Genomic DNA, 16010 nt, shown 5'->3' with positions numbered 1-16010 from the left:
TCATTAACTGATGGTCCTCTCTTTCTTGTAGAAGCAGATGAGAGCTGAGGAAGCAAAAACTGTTCAAGAAAAAGCTGCCAAGATCAAGGAATGGGTGACCCTAAAATTGGCAGAGGTGAGTCACCCGCTCTTCCCCGGAGCCTGGGATGGACATGAGTGCTCACTCCCCTCAGCCTTTTTCCGCCTCCTGTGTGAGGGGCCTGGACCGACCTTCACTTTGTTAATCATTTGCCCTTCTTTCAACCTAAATGCTGAGACCCTCCACTTCACTTTCCCCTTCCTCTGTCGTGGCCGGGGCAGCTCTGTGCTGTGTGTGAGTTTGGGGAAAAGCAATGAGCCTCACTTCTGTAGAGTCGCATCAGTTCCCACAGAGGCACACACGTGGTCCTTCCCATCCGCTCTCTCCACTTCCTCCTCTGTCCTCTCCATTCCTTTTAATGTTTAAAAATACACGTAAGCTGCACCGTTGTAGCTGGTTTTTAAGTGTAAATTGTAGTGGCATCAGGTACTTTCACAACCATCACCCCAGTCTGTTTCCAAAACGTCTCATCTCCCCAAATAGAAACTCAGGTCCCATTCAGCACCAACTCCATTCTTCCCCCCCCCCCCCCCCCAAGCCCCGGACAGCCCTGGCTTCCACAAATGCCATCATCTTCCTAGTTCAGCACTTGCTATAGCTTTGTTTAGGAAACTAAGGGACTAGGCACTACAGTGCTACTAACAAAACAAACAAACAGCGGAAACTGGTGTGGTTCAGTGGATAGAGCGTCGGTCTGCGGACTTAAAGGTCCCGGGTTCGATTCTGGTCAAGGGCATGTACCTTGGTTGTGGGCACATCCCCAGTAGGGGGGTGTACAAGAGGCAGCTGATCAATAATTCTCTCTCATCGATGTTTCTAACTCTCTATCCCTCTCTCTTCCTCTCTGTAAAAAATCAATAAAATATATATATTTTTAAAAACACACACACAGAAAACAGAAACAATAAAAAACCTTTTAAACACAAGGAAAAGGAATTAAAGTTTGGGAAAGGATAAAAGCTCATTTGTTCCCCTCTGTCCTGACACATGTGGCTCGCACCTGTAGGGGGTCATCTGTCCCCTTCGATGGACATACATCTCAGGTCATCTGCAAGGCTACAGGTTCTTGGGGACAGAGCTGATGGTTGCACAGCCCTGACCTCTTGCTAAAAGGTAATGTTGGATTTCATTTAAAAGAAATACATCCTTAGCTGTTTGGCTCAGTGGATAGAGAGTTGGCCTGCGGGCCCAAGGGTCCCTGGTTCGATTCCGGTCAAGGGCACATACCTCGATTGCAGGCTCCTCCCCAGCCCGGACCCCGGTCAGGGCTTATGCAGGAGGCAACCAATGGATGTGTTTCTCTCACATCGATATTTCCCTCTCACTTCCACTCTCTCTAAAATCAGTGAGAAAATCCTCAAGTGAAAACTAAAAAAAAAAAAAAATGTTAAGAAATGAAGCGACCATGAAGATGGATTTCATAGACATTGTGTTGTTCAAAAGAAGCCAGACACAGAAGTACATGCTGTATAATTCCATTTATATAAAGTTCAAAAATGGGCACAACAAAATCCAGATGGCCTTAGCTGTTTGGCTCAGTGGGATAGAGCTTTGGCCTGCAGACTGAAGGGCCCCGGGTTTGATTCCGGTCAAGGGCACGTACCTCGGTTACAGGCTCGACCACTCCCTGGCCCTGGTTGGGGCACGTGCGGGAGGTAACCAATCTAGGTGTCTCTCTCACATTGATGTTTCTCTCTGTGTGTCTCCTCCCCCCCCCCCCCCCCAATCTCTCTAAAAGTCAATGGAACAATGCCCTCAGGTGAGGATTAACTACGTTTTTTAAGAATCGATATGTGTAAGGATTCATACTTAGATGGTAAAACCCAGAAAGCAAGGCAATGAGTCTCTTAAACTTAGAAGAACGGTTGTCTCTGGGGAGAAAGGGACATGTGAGTGGAAAAGGGCAAGCCAGGGTGGTGGAAGGCTGGAAAATTCCTTGACCTGGATGGTGGCCACTTGCGTGTTCATTTCAGCATCATCTGTTACGCTGTGCATTGATGTGCTACGCAGTTTTCTGTGTGTGTGTGTATTTCACAATTTTAAAAAGCTTAAAAATGAAACTAGAAAGAAAAGGGCAGGGATTGCCAAATGGAATTCTATCCCAAAAGAGACTGGATAGCCCAGAGGAAGGGAGGAGCTCAGGGCAGCACTTTTCGAAGGTTTGGTCTTTAAAAAGGATTTAAGCTTGCTGTGAATGATATGTCTAAAGCGGTAAGCTGAGGATTCTAAACCTTCCATTTTCCGTGTGCCCAGCTGGAGATGGAGAACCAGCAGCTGAAAAGCTGTAATCAGCGCCTGGTGGAGCAGGTGGCAGCCCTTCAAGAGGCCCTAGAAGGTAAGTGGGCCAGTGTGAGCGTGTGTGTGCGTGCCTGCGTGCATGCGTGCGTGTACGGTGTGTACGCTGTGTGTGAGTGTACCGATGTGTGTGTGAGTATACCAATATGTGTGTGAGTGTACCGGTGTGTGTGTGTGTGTGTGTGTGTGTGTGTGTGTGCATGGTGTGTGTACGTATACGTGTGTATGTGCGTGCGTGCATGCACAGTATATGTGTGTGTGTGTGTTTGTGTGTGTGTGAGTGTGCCGGAGTGTGTGAGTGTGTGTGTACCGGTGTGTGTGTGTGCTGGTGTGTGTGTGTGTGTGTATGTGTGCCGGTGTGTACGCTGTGTGTGAGTGTACCGATGTGTGTGTGAGTATACCAATATGTGTGTGAGTGTACTGGTGTGTGTGTGTGTGTGTGTGTGTGTGTGTGTGCATGGTGTGTGTACGTATACGTGTGTATGTGCGTGCGTGCATGCACAGTATATGTGTGTGTGTGTGTTTGTGTGTGTGTGAGTGTGCCGGAGTGTGTGAGTGTGTGTGTACCGGTGTGTGTGTGTGCTGGTGTGTGTGTGTGTGTGTATGTGTGCCGGTGTGTACGCTGTGTGTGAGTGTACCGGTGTGTGTGAGTGTGTGTGCCGGTGTGTGTGTGTCGGGGTGTGGGCTGAATTAAGACAGCTCTCGACATGCCTGCTTTTGTCCCAACTGTAGCTCTTCAGATGGCGCTTTCCGAGAACCTGCTGGTGGCCCCCCAGGAGACCCCAGAGCAGGGTTCTGTCCCCGCAGGGCCAGGGGCCCCGCTGACGGGGCAGGACAGCCGTGCTCAGGCCCCGGACGCTCTGAAGGCCGCCCCGCCGGCCCCCGCCCCAGGTTCTCCGCAGAGCGAGGACCCGGTCCCTGAGGCGAGGAGCGGCCTGGAGGAGTTCAGTGCCACCGCGGCCCGCCCCCCCGGGGGGCCGTCAGAGGCCAGGACCCTCCCCTCTCGTCTGGGCAGAGAGGGCCCTCCTGGCCAGCTGTGCCTGAAGGCTTGCTCCCCCAGGCATGCTTTGTCGTCCTGGGGTGAGGGCCTGGCCACCGCTCAGGGAGGGCCGCTCCCGGGGGCCAAGACCTCTGCCCGGGAAGGTGGCCCCGGCTGCAGCCTGACCCTCCCGAAGCTGCGGGCTCCCGGCCCCCCCTGCGTCAGCGTCCCGCTGGCCAAGCGGCACCACAGCCAGCCCCCCGGGGGCCCTGAGCGCCCCAGCCCCGTGGCGAGCGCGGAGATCGGGACCCTGGCCGCCCTCCCCCACGCCGGCCTTCCCGAGGGGGCGGCCCCCGCAGAGCCCGAGGGGGAGCCGGAGAAGATGGAGATGGAGGAGCCAGCCCCAGCCGGGAGGAAGGAGGAGCGAGAGAGCCGGAAGGTCTCCACCGCAGAGCTGGTGGAAGTGGATTTGGGAAGCAAGCCGCCCACACCCCCCTTGCACCGGTTCCCGTCCTGGGTAAGAGGCCGCCGGGGGGCTGGGCCGGGCTGACAGGGTGACCAGCGTCCTCAGCACAGCCACACACTGAGCAGGGTGAGGGGGTCCTCATGGTGCCTCCGGGAGCAGGTCCCCGGGGCCTGCCCCGAGCTCCCAGCCAGCCGGGGGCAGAGCGGGGGTTCCGGGGGGATTGGGCAAGGCCAGCTCTAGTGTCCTAAGCCAGCGCCCGCCGTGTGCCACTCACCACGATGGTGGTGTGTGGGGCGGCGTGCACGTCTTCTCGTTCGGCCTCTGGCGCTTAGAGACGGTGCCGCGTGGGCTTCCAACATCACATCACTAGGGTTGAATCACTGCCTCTGAGGCTGAGCCTCCATGCCTCGGTTTCCCTGTATGTAAAAGGGGGGTGATAGTGCCCGCTTTATGGGGTTACGGGGTTAGTAGTAACAAGTACTTGCAGCAGTGGGTCGTCGGAAGTGGCACGGAAGTGTCGGTTGTTGTTATTTCTGAGCCTTGGCTTCCTCCCTTGCACCACAGGGTGAGACACTGTGCTGTGGGGATACCGCTGGGACGAGACTGCCACACACTAGTCTTTTTCTTTTTTAAATATATTGTATTGATTTTTCACAGAGTGGAAGGGAGAGGGATAGAGAGTTAGAAACATCGATGAGAGAGAATCATCGATCAGCTGCCTCTTGCACACCCCCTACTGGGGATGTGCCCGTAACCCAGGTACATGCCCTTGCCTGGAATCGAACCCAGGACCTTTCAGTCTGCAGGCCGACGCTCTATCCATTGAGCCAAACCGGTCCCAGCCACACACTAGTCTTTGTAGAGCTGGGCCGTGGGGCCATGAAGTCGTACTCGGTTCTGTTCTCTCCACTTCCGTGTCTCACGTTTCCCACTAAATGGGAAGGGGGTGGGGATGGGCCTTGCGAAGGCTGCACAGGCCCGTGGTGAGGGCCAGATGAGATCATGGATGTCGAAAGCTGAGCACGGAGCCCGCCCCAGGCCCGGACTCCTTGCCTGTGTGTGCAGGGAGTTGGAACTGCTTTCTTTCCAGGTTGGGGAACTGCTCTCCCTGCTTAGTTACGTGCCCAAGATCACGTAGTCGTTAGTGAGGGACCAGGCTGTAAGTAAGACACCCTCACGTGAGGCAGCGAGGGTGTTCCAGGAAGGGCCTGGAGTGGGCAGATAAATTGGCACCAAGTTGCAAAATTAGGCACAAAAAGATGATTATTCCCAGTGGTGGTGGACGGCCCCCAGAGCCTGGCTCTGACTCTCCAGCTTCCTGCCTCTTTCTTGGCGGTCATCGGAGAATAGCTGTCAGCCCCTCCCTCGGGGTCTGACCCCTGCACGCACTGGGACGTCTGTCAGGCTCCTGGCAGCACAGGGAATTGTGTGCCGGCGGGGGGGTGGCACTACACACACACACACATCACTGCCTGGGAGGCCCACCTGTCAGGATGGGGCCTCACACCCCAGGCTTATGGGCTGCGTGCTTAGCAGTGATTTTCCCAGGGGGACCTGGATGGCTCAGGACACACCTGCTGGGGAGGGCTAGGAGGCCCACAGGCCAAGGAGTGCTGAGATGCCCCTGGAGCCCAGGGTCCTGGCAGGGCCACAGGAAGGGCAAGGAGGGAGGCAGCAGGTGGACCAGGAGCGAAGGGGCAGCTGGGACAAGGTGGAGGAAGGGCCAGGCCAGGCTGGAACGCCATGGGAACCATCCCTCCCTCCTCAGGGTCACTGAGGTCTTGTCATTACAAGTGCTCCTGGAGCCCTAGAGCCGAGGTGGGCAGCAAGGGGCACTCAGCAAGGGACCAGCGAGGGGCTTAGCTCCACCCAGGCCCTGAGACAGGCTCTCCCATCGGCTTAGGAAGCCACAGTGGCCAGGGCACCCGGCCTTTCTTCTCAGGTGAGACCAAGTGGGCAGTGACCATGGGCGGTGGGGCGGGTGGGGGTGCATCAGGACTGAGAATTACAAGGCCATCCCACCTGAGGGAGCTGGATAATCTATTCGCCAATTTAGGGTTTGCAGAGCCCATTTTCTATGGACCTCCCCAGTCATCTTTGTGAGGCATCAGATGACCTTCTGTGAAACACTCCTATTAGTTCAGTGATAGTTGCCTAAACCCCTAGATCATGGTGAACCTGCATTCCTCAAGCTTCCCTTTTTCCTGGTCCGCCACTACTGACAGCAATTCTCTTCTCGAGGCCTGATTTTACTATTTGGTCCCAATGTATCTGCCCCACCCCAGGGCCCCTCCTGGGGCACCCTCATTGCCTCCCACGTCTTACCTAGCATTCCCAGGCCCTAATCTGGGGATCTCATCCCAGCCCCGCCCTCCCCTACTGCCCTGCCCCCTGCGCTGACCTTCTCAGGTCATGGTGACTCACCAGTCACCTGAGGGGGCCTTTGTTGTCCTTTTATCTGGACTGGAGAACAGAGATATGCGGAAGCGAAGGTGGGGCCGTCAGGGGAGAGGCTGGAGTTGAGGGTGGGTTTTCCCCATTCCTGTCTCCTTCAGCTTGTATGTGGGGTTCTCCGTTTGAGTAGGGTACACAGGCTTTGTGGGTCGGACCGAAACCTACCATGATGTGACGTTATTACTGTAGAGAAAACATGTGTCCCGGCTTCCAAACTGGCTTACCAAGGGCCGTGCCCTCACCTCAGGGCTCTGACTCCCTCATGGCTGACACCCCACTTCTAGGGGTTAGAGCCTGAGACCCCAGAGCTGGGACATGGGTCAGGCTCACAGACACGGCCACGGACCCCTCCCCTCGGAGTATCCCCCCCGAAGGGAGGGGTCGGAGAGGTGAGGAGCTGTTGGGCACAGGTTAAAAGTCCGGGTGTGAGCTGCTGGCATTAATAATATAATTGGATTCTCACAACACCTGAGTTTGTTACCCCCATTTCAGAGCTGAGGCCCAGAAGTGACGTAACTCGCCCGCCTAGATGCAGATCTGGCTGCCTGCAAAGCCAGCTCTTCCCCACACCCAGGAGGGGCCGGGGCGGGCTCTGACCCTCCAGGGACCTCTCATTCCAGGAGAGCCGCATCTATGCCGTGGCCACGTCAGGCATGTGTCTCTCGGACGTGCCTCCCCGGAATAGTGCCACCTGCTTCGGTGAGTCCCAAGCGGGGTGCCCATGGTGGTCAGGGTGGATGTGTGGGGGAGGAGAGGCTTCTGGGCAACACCCAGGGCTCTGGTCACCTGGCACCCCGTTTCCACTTCCCCCCACCCCATCCCCTTCAGGTGGGTTTCAGGGGAATCACAGCCAGGGCTGCCTTAGAGAGAAAAGGAAACTGCAGGGTCAGCCCATTACCTGCTGGGTGGGCGTGGCCTTGAACCGTGTTGTAGCCAATCAGAGAGCAGGAGGGGACTTTAGAGGCGGGTCCCCCAGCTCAGCCTCCTGCCTGCACTGCAGGAAAGGCTGTGGGTGGAAGAGGCCCTAGTACCTTCATTTATTGAGGCCCCTGAGGGAGGCCCATCCCCACCACAGACTCCCAAGTCCCGGGCCAGCCACAGAATCCCACGGGCTGTGAGCGCCACCTGGTGCAAGACAGGTAACTGCCGTGGCCCTTATCCTAAGATCTGCTCCCGGGGTGCTGTTTCACCTCCTCCTCCCTCCGATGTCCCCACACCCGTCCTGGGCCCTGGCCTGGAGCTCATCTCATCCCCCTTCCCTGCCCCTCCAGGTTCAAGGCCTCCCTCTCTTTCGTCTCCTGGGCCCTTCTCAGGCCTTGTCTACAAGAACTGCTCGGTGCCTGTCTACACAGTCCTGAAGGGGGTAAGCACTGCTCTCCGAGGACGGCTGCCCCCCACTCCTGTCCATTCCCTGGCCCCCAGGCTCCTTGTCCAGTCAGTGGCTGGAGTGGGGTCCAGGGTCAGGTTTCTGTGTACACACACACACACAACTCTGGGCAAGAAGTGCAGCCCACACCGTAAGCCATTTTAGCTTTATTATCTTTATCAGACCTCCAGTAGAAAAGTTCTACATTTACCAAAATTTGAATAAATACGTTTGTGAGCAAAGGAAAAGGGGAAAAGTTAAGCCTATGGCTGCTCCGCCTGATTCCCCCCCCCCCATCTTGTCACATGCATGTTCTGGAGGGTGGGGCTCCTTTTAGGACTTTTTACATGTTCAAACGTACACTCCCACATAAACTCCGCACATCCCCACACTCTTTAAAACAAAAATCATACAAAAGGGCAGCATTTTTGTCTCCTTTTATGATTGGTTTTTGAAGTCATAACAGGCATACTCTGTAAAACTTTTTATAGAAGAATAAAAAATCCAAAAGTGGATTGCTTCCCCCTAACTCCCGCCCAGGGGCGCTGTCCTTCGCGGTCCGGTGTTGGTTCCGCGAGGCCTTCCGCCGCGCTTACAGATGCGTCCACAAAGGGTCGCGCTCTCCCTCGCACATACAGGTGCACGCACACCGACGGGTCCCACGACGTGTCCTTCTACCCCTTGCTTGTTCTCCCAGCGTGTGCCCGGCCTTCCTGCCACACCCCTCACGCAGTCCCCAGTGTGAGGCTGCCCAGTGCCCTCACACAGGTGCCCACAGCTTCCTTAACCGACCTCCACCGATGGACAGTTTAGGACACATCTCCGTTTTTCTCTACAATCAGTGGGGTGATGAGCGTCCTTGTGCACCTGTATCTCTGTGCACTTCCGTACACATTATCTCCGAGGACAGAGGCCTAGAGGTGGGCTTTAGAGTTGACCTGCGGTGCCGAGCTGTCTTCTAAAAAACCTCGTCACACTGCATAGAGCCCTCTCGTCGCAGTTCCCCAGCACGGAGGGGGGCAATCTGAGTCAACGCCTGTCAGTGGAGGTGGCCTCGTGTCCTAGTCCCCGCACATGTGTGACGCCCCTGCCCTCACACGTGGGCTTGGTGTGGCTTTCTGGCCCGCTAGCGGCAGGGAGTAGGGGTCACAGTGGTTAGGTGTTCAGCTGGGATGGGGCAGCTCTTTTGGGGACTTCAAAGGATGGTGTACCCCCACCGCCAACCCCCATCAGCCCAAGGGGGAAGGTGGGGAAGGGACAGTTGTCTGGTGGGTGGCCTGGCTGGGTGGTGGCGTCCTTGTGCCCAGACAGGCGGTGCTGGCCCACCCTGAGCGCCTGGAGCCGGAGTGCGGGTTGGGGCGGGGGTGTCTTGCAGCCTGAGCTGCATGGGCAGGGCCTGTCTTGCAGAGAGTCACGCAGATCAGCACCGTGCCCTTCGTGGACGAGTCCTCTGGGTCCGATGACGACTGCAGCTCTCAGGCGAGTTTCCAGAGCTCGGTGCCCTGCTCTGAGCCCAGGAAGACCAGCGGGCTAGGCAGCCCCCGGGCTATCAAGAGAGGTACGGAGCAGGGGAGCTGAGGGATGTGGGCAGCAAGGGGCCCTTCACCTCCTCCCCTGGGCAGCCGGGCCTGGGGTCCCTGCATGAACTCCGCCCGAGTCCCTCAGCCCCAGACTTGGGGGTCCGGGGTGGGTGAGGAGCTGGGGTTGGATGGCCTGGGACACAGGCCTCGAACCCTCCCCCTTGGCCAGGTGTCTCCATGTCCTCTCTGAGCTCGGAGGGCGACTACGCCATCCCCCCAGATGCCTGCTCCCTGGACAGCGACTACTCAGAGCCTGAGCACAAACTACAGCGCACCTCCTCCTACTCCACGGAGGGGCCGAGCCTGGGCAGGGTGAGCTGAGGGTGGCCCCTCGGGTGGGGCTGAGGCGGGCGGGGTGGGAGCCCCAGGGCTACACACAGAACCTCGTTCTAGCTCCGGGCTGACGCCGGGGTGCTGGGAGCTGCATCCTGATCCTTACGGTGTGCCAGGCACCCTGCTCCGTGCTTCTCGGGAACTGTCTCAGCTGTCCTCTCAGGATTATTAGCCCATTCTGCGGATGGGAAGCCTGAGGCTCAGAGACATGCTTCTCCGGAGCCAGGCGTAAAGCCCGATCCCATCCCCAGCCCTTGCTCCACACCACGGAGCTGCCCTGTCTGAATCTCCCCCGCCCCGAACCCTCCGCCCCAGCCCGATGGATGTGCCCACTGTTCCCCAAACATCTCCCTTCCCTGCGGCCTCAGTGGCCCTCCTCCTCCTCCTGGCTCATCTTTGAGGGAAAGCCTGGCTCCAAAGGCCCCTCTCCACAGCCGGTCTCTCCCTTGTGAGCCGCCTGCTCATGGTCAGGTGTGCTCCCCAGCCAGCAGGACTCTCCCACAGCAGGGCCACCCATGTTTGATGTAGTCCTCCCTGAACCCTTACTTAGCCCTGAAAATACACACAGTAGGTACTTAATTTTTTTCTTCTAAGTGGTGACAAAGCAGTGACTCAGCTGGGCTCTGTGGGCCTGTGTGGTGTCCACACCTCAGTGAGTCCCCCTCTTCGCCCTTCCCCTCTGTACCCCTCCCCTCTGCAGGAGTCTCTGGAGAAGTCGGGCTACCTGCTGAAAATGGGCAGCCGGGTGAAGACCTGGAAGAGGCGCTGGTTCGTCCTGAGGCAGGGACAGATCCTGTACTACAAGTCCCCGGTGAGACCCTCCCCCCCAGGCCTGTCGTCTAAGGGACCTCCCCTCCCCCCAGGACTGTGTGAGGAGAGCCGGAGGAGGGGCAGGGTGGCCCATGCCAGCGGGCAGAGGTCTGGCAGGTGGGAGAGGCTTTGAGCCACACCCAGACCCGAGGCTGGTCATTGGTTCTCACACTGAGAAGACAAAGGCAGTCCTAGATGAGTTGGCTTGGACACGCCTTCCTCCAGAAGCCCAGTTCTTCTTTTGCCTGGTTCTGTAAAAGGACCGTTCTAAAAGGCGAGCCCAGCCTGGCCAGTGTGGCTCAGTGGTTGAGCGTTGACCCATGAATCAGGAGGTCATGATTCCATTCCTGGTGAGGGTACATGCCCAGTTGTGGGCTTGATCTCTGTGTGGGTGTGTAGGAGGCAGCGATCAATGATTCTCTCTCATCATTGATGTTTCTGTATCTCCCTCTCCCTTCCTCTCTAAAATCAGTAAAAACATTTTAAAAAAGGAGAACCCGTTGCCTTCTCCCCATCCTTCCTAACACTGTTCGGAATTAGGGAGCCTTGAACATGGGGACTTATTTTGACAGGCCCTCCCTGATCAATAACCAATGTTTATGTCTTAAGGAGGGCAAAAGGGCCTTGTGTCTTGTGCAAATCTTGTTGATTGGTCGTGGCTGTCTCAAACACCTTGTTAAGGATTCTGGGCCTGGATTGCTCAATAGGCAGGCATGCTGTAATCGATTAGTAATGCCCGCAGTGGCACTGGAAATGGGAATGGTGATATATATAAGCTACCTATTTGCCACACTTGATATAAAGAATGTAGTAGGAAAAAAATGTAAAGGCTTACAGCTTAATAATAACTTAGTGGCTTTAGACCCAACTTTAAAGGCTCGGTCTAAAAAGGACAGAATCTTACCATTTGGACAGCATGGATAGACCTAGTGGGTATTTAGCTAAGTCTGTCAGAAAAGGACAAATACCACGTGTTTTTGCTAAAATGTGGAATCTAAAGTACAATATAAATGAACAAACCAAACAGAAACAGACTTAAAGATTCAGAGCACAGATGGAGGGTTCGGGGTGGAGGGAGGGAGGGAGGGGCTGGGCAGGAAAGGTGAAGGGATTGAAAAGTGCAGATCAGTCGTTGGGAACCAGTCGGAGGGCCGTGAAGTGCAGCCTGGGGAGAACAGGGGTGCTGCAGTAGCGGGGTGTGGGCCCAGGTGGGTATAGGAAATGCCAGCAGAATACCTTGTGAGGCCTGTGATTGTCTAGCCACGGCGCTGTACACCTGACACTAATACAAAACAATAATGATTGTTACTTTAAAGTATTTTTTTAAAAGGAAAGAAATACAGGCTCAATCTATGCTTTTTGAGCTGGGTCAGAGGGACCCAGGTCTCACCATTGCTCCATTTGGCTAGATCCAGGACACAGAACACGTTACCCAGCATGCATAGCCCGGGAAAGCGTGGAATCACTTCCTCCTTTGCCATGACCTAGAGTGAGAGCATTCCTTTCTTTACAGAGTGACATCATCCGGAAACCCCAAGGGCAGGTGGAACTGAACTCCCGTTGCCAGATTGTTCGAGAGGAGGGTGCACAGACCTTCCAGGTGGGCAGGGTCCTCACAGCTAGCACCTTAGGCAGGAGGTGCTGGTGTGGATGCGGCTGTGGTGGTTACAGAGGGGGCGCTACACGCGCACGAGTGAGAGACACCTGGGTGTGGCCCTGATTTGTGAGTCTGAGGAAGGGAGAGGACACAGAATGGGAGCGAGAGTGAAGGTGAGAGAGACAGGGAGAGCAGACAAGGAGGAAAAGAAGGGGTGGCGAGTACCAGGGTGGGGAGCAGGACAGCCCAATGGGCGCTGGGGTTTGTTTCACCCAGAGCCAGTTTCTGTTACTCTACCTTCCTGTCTCCCCCTGCTCCGCCCCACCCCCTCCTGCGCAGCTCATCTCTGAGAAGAAAACCTATTACCTGACGGCGGACTCGCCCTGCCTGCTGGAGGAGTGGATCCGGGTGCTGCAGAGGCTGCTGAAGGTCCAGGCCCTTGGGCCGCCGGCCCTGCCTCAGGGGGGCACCAGGCCCACCGTGAAGGGCTGGCTGACCAAGGTATGGCTGCGGCTGGTGGGGAGGAAGGTGGGCCTTCTGGGAGTCGGGTTCAGGCGTGGGGGTGCCAAGGGCCACAGGGTCTCCTCTGGTCCACGGCTCCTCCAGGGGTTTCCTCGCAGGGATTAGCTGGTTGGCTTCAAACACCGTCTGACCCCACAGGGGAGGGATGGTTCCCTGGGAGAAAGGAGGGGTTGTTAGAACAACAGCTATTCTCAAGACCAAGGAATGTGCCCATTTGAGGTCATTAGGAGTCCCCCACCCAACCTGAACCCGCCAGTGTGAATAGTGAGAAGCGGAGACCTAAGCGAGGTGGGTATGGCCTCTTAAAAACGTGTAGCATCCCAGGCCGGCCCTGCGGACGGTTGAGTTAGGGCTCTTCTGGTTGCAGAGAGCGGAGAAGTACATGTTAACCCCAAGTTAGGAGGACGTTCACAAGGAAGTGGGACCTGGGCCCACAGCCGCCAGGAGGCAGAGCGGCCAGTCGGAGCGCGCTCAGTAGGAGCTGTGGCTCTCTCTCTGCCTCTGCGTCCCATTCGGCCCCTTTTGTGTGCATCTGCTGTTCCCACACCCTTTATACTGGCCTCCCTGCCCTGCCCTTCTCTCAGCTTTCTGACTACTCCAGCCTCTGCTAAGGCAGGTCCTTCCTCAGTCACATTCCTGGGACGGGACACCGATGGGCCTGGTCTCGCTGGGATGGACGGGGGGGTGCCTTGGGGCACACCGCGGCCCCTTGCTGTGAAAGGGCCGCTTCCCTCGGGGAGTCTGGGCATCTCCACTGAGGACCTGAGCTGGACCGGGGGCTTTTACGTCTGCCTCCCTGTGGCTGCCCTTGGCCAGACCCCCTAATTCTGGGGATGCCAGCTCGTTTCTGCCTCGCAGGTAAAGCATGGCCACTCCAAGCTGGTCTGGTGTGCTCTCGTCGGGAGAACCTTCTTCTACTATCGGAGCCACGAGGACAAGGTACTCCCGGCCTCGGACAGCACCGTCCCCTCTCCCCCCACCCGCCGTCCCCACTCCTGGGGCTCCACTTTCCCTTCTACCCCGTAACCCCATAGCCAGGGCAGCGCCAGCTGGCGGGCTCCCTCCACAGGGCATGGCCCCGACAGCACGGCGGGGCTGGGCCGCAGCTCCCCAAGCAGGCAGCCGGCGAGCTCTCCTCTCCCTTCCTCCTGTGTCTGTCCTCACCCACGATTCCCAGCCCTGCAGGCCCGAGAGAGGAGCCCCCTGTCCCCCGGCTCCCCCCATTCACCGAAGCCTCATGTCCGCAGCGACCCCTGGGCCACCTGCCTGTGCAGGACGCGCGCATAGAGGAAGTGGACCGGTCCTGTGACTCCGACGAGGACTACGAGGCCGGAGGCACCGGGCGGCTGCTCTCCTCCCACTGCACCCTGGGGATCCACCCCCCGGAGCACAGCCCCACCTACCTCCTCATTGGCACCAAGCATGAGAAGGCAAGGGATGGACCTGTGTGCTTCTCGTCTCCCCTTCTCTCTTTCCCCCCGTTTCCCCCACATTCATGCTTATTTCCCTCCGGGACATCTTGGCAACTAGCGTCCCGGGTTGGGAATATTCCTTTCGTGGACTTGTTCCCAGTGACCATCTCTTCCCTGAGGTAGAACCACAGCTTAGAAACCTGGGTTCGATCCCAGGTCTTTCCAACACTGGTGGCCCCGACTTCTGCTCACCAAGCCAGCTGAGCCCCACCTGGGCTTGGCCCCTTTAAGGAAGCCCCTGGGAGCTCTGCCCCACCTCCCCGCCCAGCCCCAGCAGACGGCTCTTTGTCCTCTTCCAGGACACGTGGCTCTATCACCTCACCGTGGCCGCAGGGGGCAGCAGCGCCAAGGTGGGGACCGCCTACGAGCAACTCATTGGCAAACTGATGGATGAGGAGGGAGACCCAGGTGAGGCAAGCTCGGCTGGCTCAGCCTGGGCTGTAAGGCGGTGGTTGGGTAATCGTTGGCCAGGAAAGCACTGCTGGGCCCTGATGCTGTTTTAAAACCGTCGGAGCCGCAGAAGGGCATCCCCATCCCAAGCTCCAGGCCCCGTCTCCGACGAGGGGACTGAGGCGACCCCTCGGACTGGGCCAATGTTTTGCTTTGTCGCCTGCAGCTTTGCGGGCAGGGAAAGGCATGATGGAGGGGGTAGCTGGTGAATCTATAGTGAGGGTTGTAGTAAGCGAAGCCCTAAGCCTGGGCTCCTGGATCTTTATTTTGCTCCTGATTCCGAGGAGCCAGAGGCACAGACAGCACATACCACACCCCCTCCACTGCAGCCACAGCTGGTTTATCCCAGGCTGAGGCACACCCCTCCGTCCGGCCTCCCCTGCACACACACGCTTGCACCCAGATGCTCACATCTCGCACACTCGCCCTGTGGCAGCCCCAGGAGCAGAGCCGCAGCCGCCTTCCTGTGAGCTGTGCTTGTGAGCCCCACACTCTAGATGTAAACCCAGCGCCGCCATGGGCCCCAGACGTTAAACCCTAAGGGGTGGTTGGGAGGAGAGTTCCCACCAGGGCTAACCGCGCTGCTCTCCGCTGGCAGACTCCCCCCTCTGGAGGCACCCCATGCTGTGCTACAGCAAAGATGGGCTGCACACGTCCCTCACCACCCTGCCCTCCGAGGCCCTGCAGACCGAGGCCCTCAAGCTCTTCAAGGTAAAATGGGAGGGGAGCCCCGGCCCCACGCCTGAACCATGTGCCCAGGCTCTGCCCCCCACAGTTCTGCCCCCCATGGTGATCCTTGGGTGAGGAGAGCATGCAGTTAGGGGGTGGCCCACAGAAGGATCTCCGAGGAGGCGGGGGGGGGGGAGGGGGGAGTCCCACAGGGTCCCCACCACGTCCTGTAGGCCAGGGAGACGGGAGCTCTGGGCCTTCACTCCCAGCCTGGGGGAGCGCCTGTGAAACGGGCCCCTGAGCTCCCGCCTCCTGTGATGGACAGGAAAAAGCAGGCCTACGTTGTTTCTGAACCTGAGGGATTCTGGCCTCTTTTAGAATATTCTTTGTGCCTGTCTTGAATATTCTATCTTTTCAGAAAATGAGTCTGTCTTGCTTATGTAATAGAAACATTTAAAGACGGAAAGATTCTAGCCTGAGGTAGCCTTCCCGGCAAGCACAGTGCTCCCAGGCAGTGCTCCCTCTTAAAAACATTCTCCCTGTGAGTGAGCCCCGGGGCGGCCCATCTGTCCATGGCCTCAGCCCTGCCGGTGCCCGCTGTCTTGTCCCTGCCAGTGCTGCCAGCTCTTCATCAACGTGCCTGTGGAGGCCGCCTCGGTGGACTACCACGTGTCCCTGGTGCAGAGGGCCCTGCAGGTGTGCCTGGTGCACCCTGAGCTGCAGAGCGAGATCTACTGCCAGCTCATGAAGCAGACCAGCTGCCGCCCTCCGCAGAAGTACTCCCTCATGCAGGTAGGGGCTCCCGGGGAGGAGCGGGCAGGAGCCACCGCCCAGGGCTGCCCAGGAGGCGGGAAGTGGGAGGAGGTGACTGCGCGGGTATCCTGAGCCTGGTGGCCAGGGGGCCGTGCACAGAGCTGCCTCGGGACAGCTGCCCTCCC

At 57.7% G+C, this 16010-nt stretch overlaps 1 protein-coding gene across 2 annotated transcripts in view; it reads left to right on the top strand.

The window, feature by feature from the left end:
* PLEKHH1 (pleckstrin homology, MyTH4 and FERM domain containing H1) overlaps nt 1-16010 on the top strand; it is a 54249-nt gene that overhangs the window by 27714 nt on the left and 10525 nt on the right. The window contains exons 5-19 of one of the 2 annotated variants that reach the window (XM_045579515.1): nt 32-115; nt 2333-2414; nt 3107-3870; nt 6894-6972; nt 7545-7636; nt 9047-9197; nt 9440-9531; nt 10253-10363; nt 11876-11962; nt 12299-12460; nt 13340-13420; nt 13729-13911; nt 14253-14361; nt 15002-15114; nt 15688-15864. In XM_045579515.1, the coding sequence (XP_045435471.1) occupies nt 32-115; nt 2333-2414; nt 3107-3870; nt 6894-6972; nt 7545-7636; nt 9047-9197; nt 9440-9531; nt 10253-10363; nt 11876-11962; nt 12299-12460; nt 13340-13420; nt 13729-13911; nt 14253-14361; nt 15002-15114; nt 15688-15864 (2367 nt within the window). Of the gene's footprint in view, nt 1-31; nt 116-2332; nt 2415-3106; nt 3871-6893; nt 6973-7544; nt 7637-9046; nt 9198-9388; nt 9532-10252; nt 10364-11875; nt 11963-12298; nt 12461-13339; nt 13421-13728; nt 13912-14252; nt 14362-15001; nt 15115-15687; nt 15865-16010 lie in introns of both variants that reach the window. The other variant, XM_036433617.2, reaches the window with a different exon arrangement.

Source organism: Pipistrellus kuhlii, unplaced genomic scaffold (genome assembly GCF_014108245.1).
Source record: "Pipistrellus kuhlii isolate mPipKuh1 unplaced genomic scaffold, mPipKuh1.p scaffold_m20_p_1, whole genome shotgun sequence".
Lineage (NCBI taxonomy): Eukaryota > Metazoa > Chordata > Mammalia > Chiroptera > Vespertilionidae > Pipistrellus > Pipistrellus kuhlii.
This window is presented reverse-complemented; position numbering and strand designations above follow the sequence as displayed.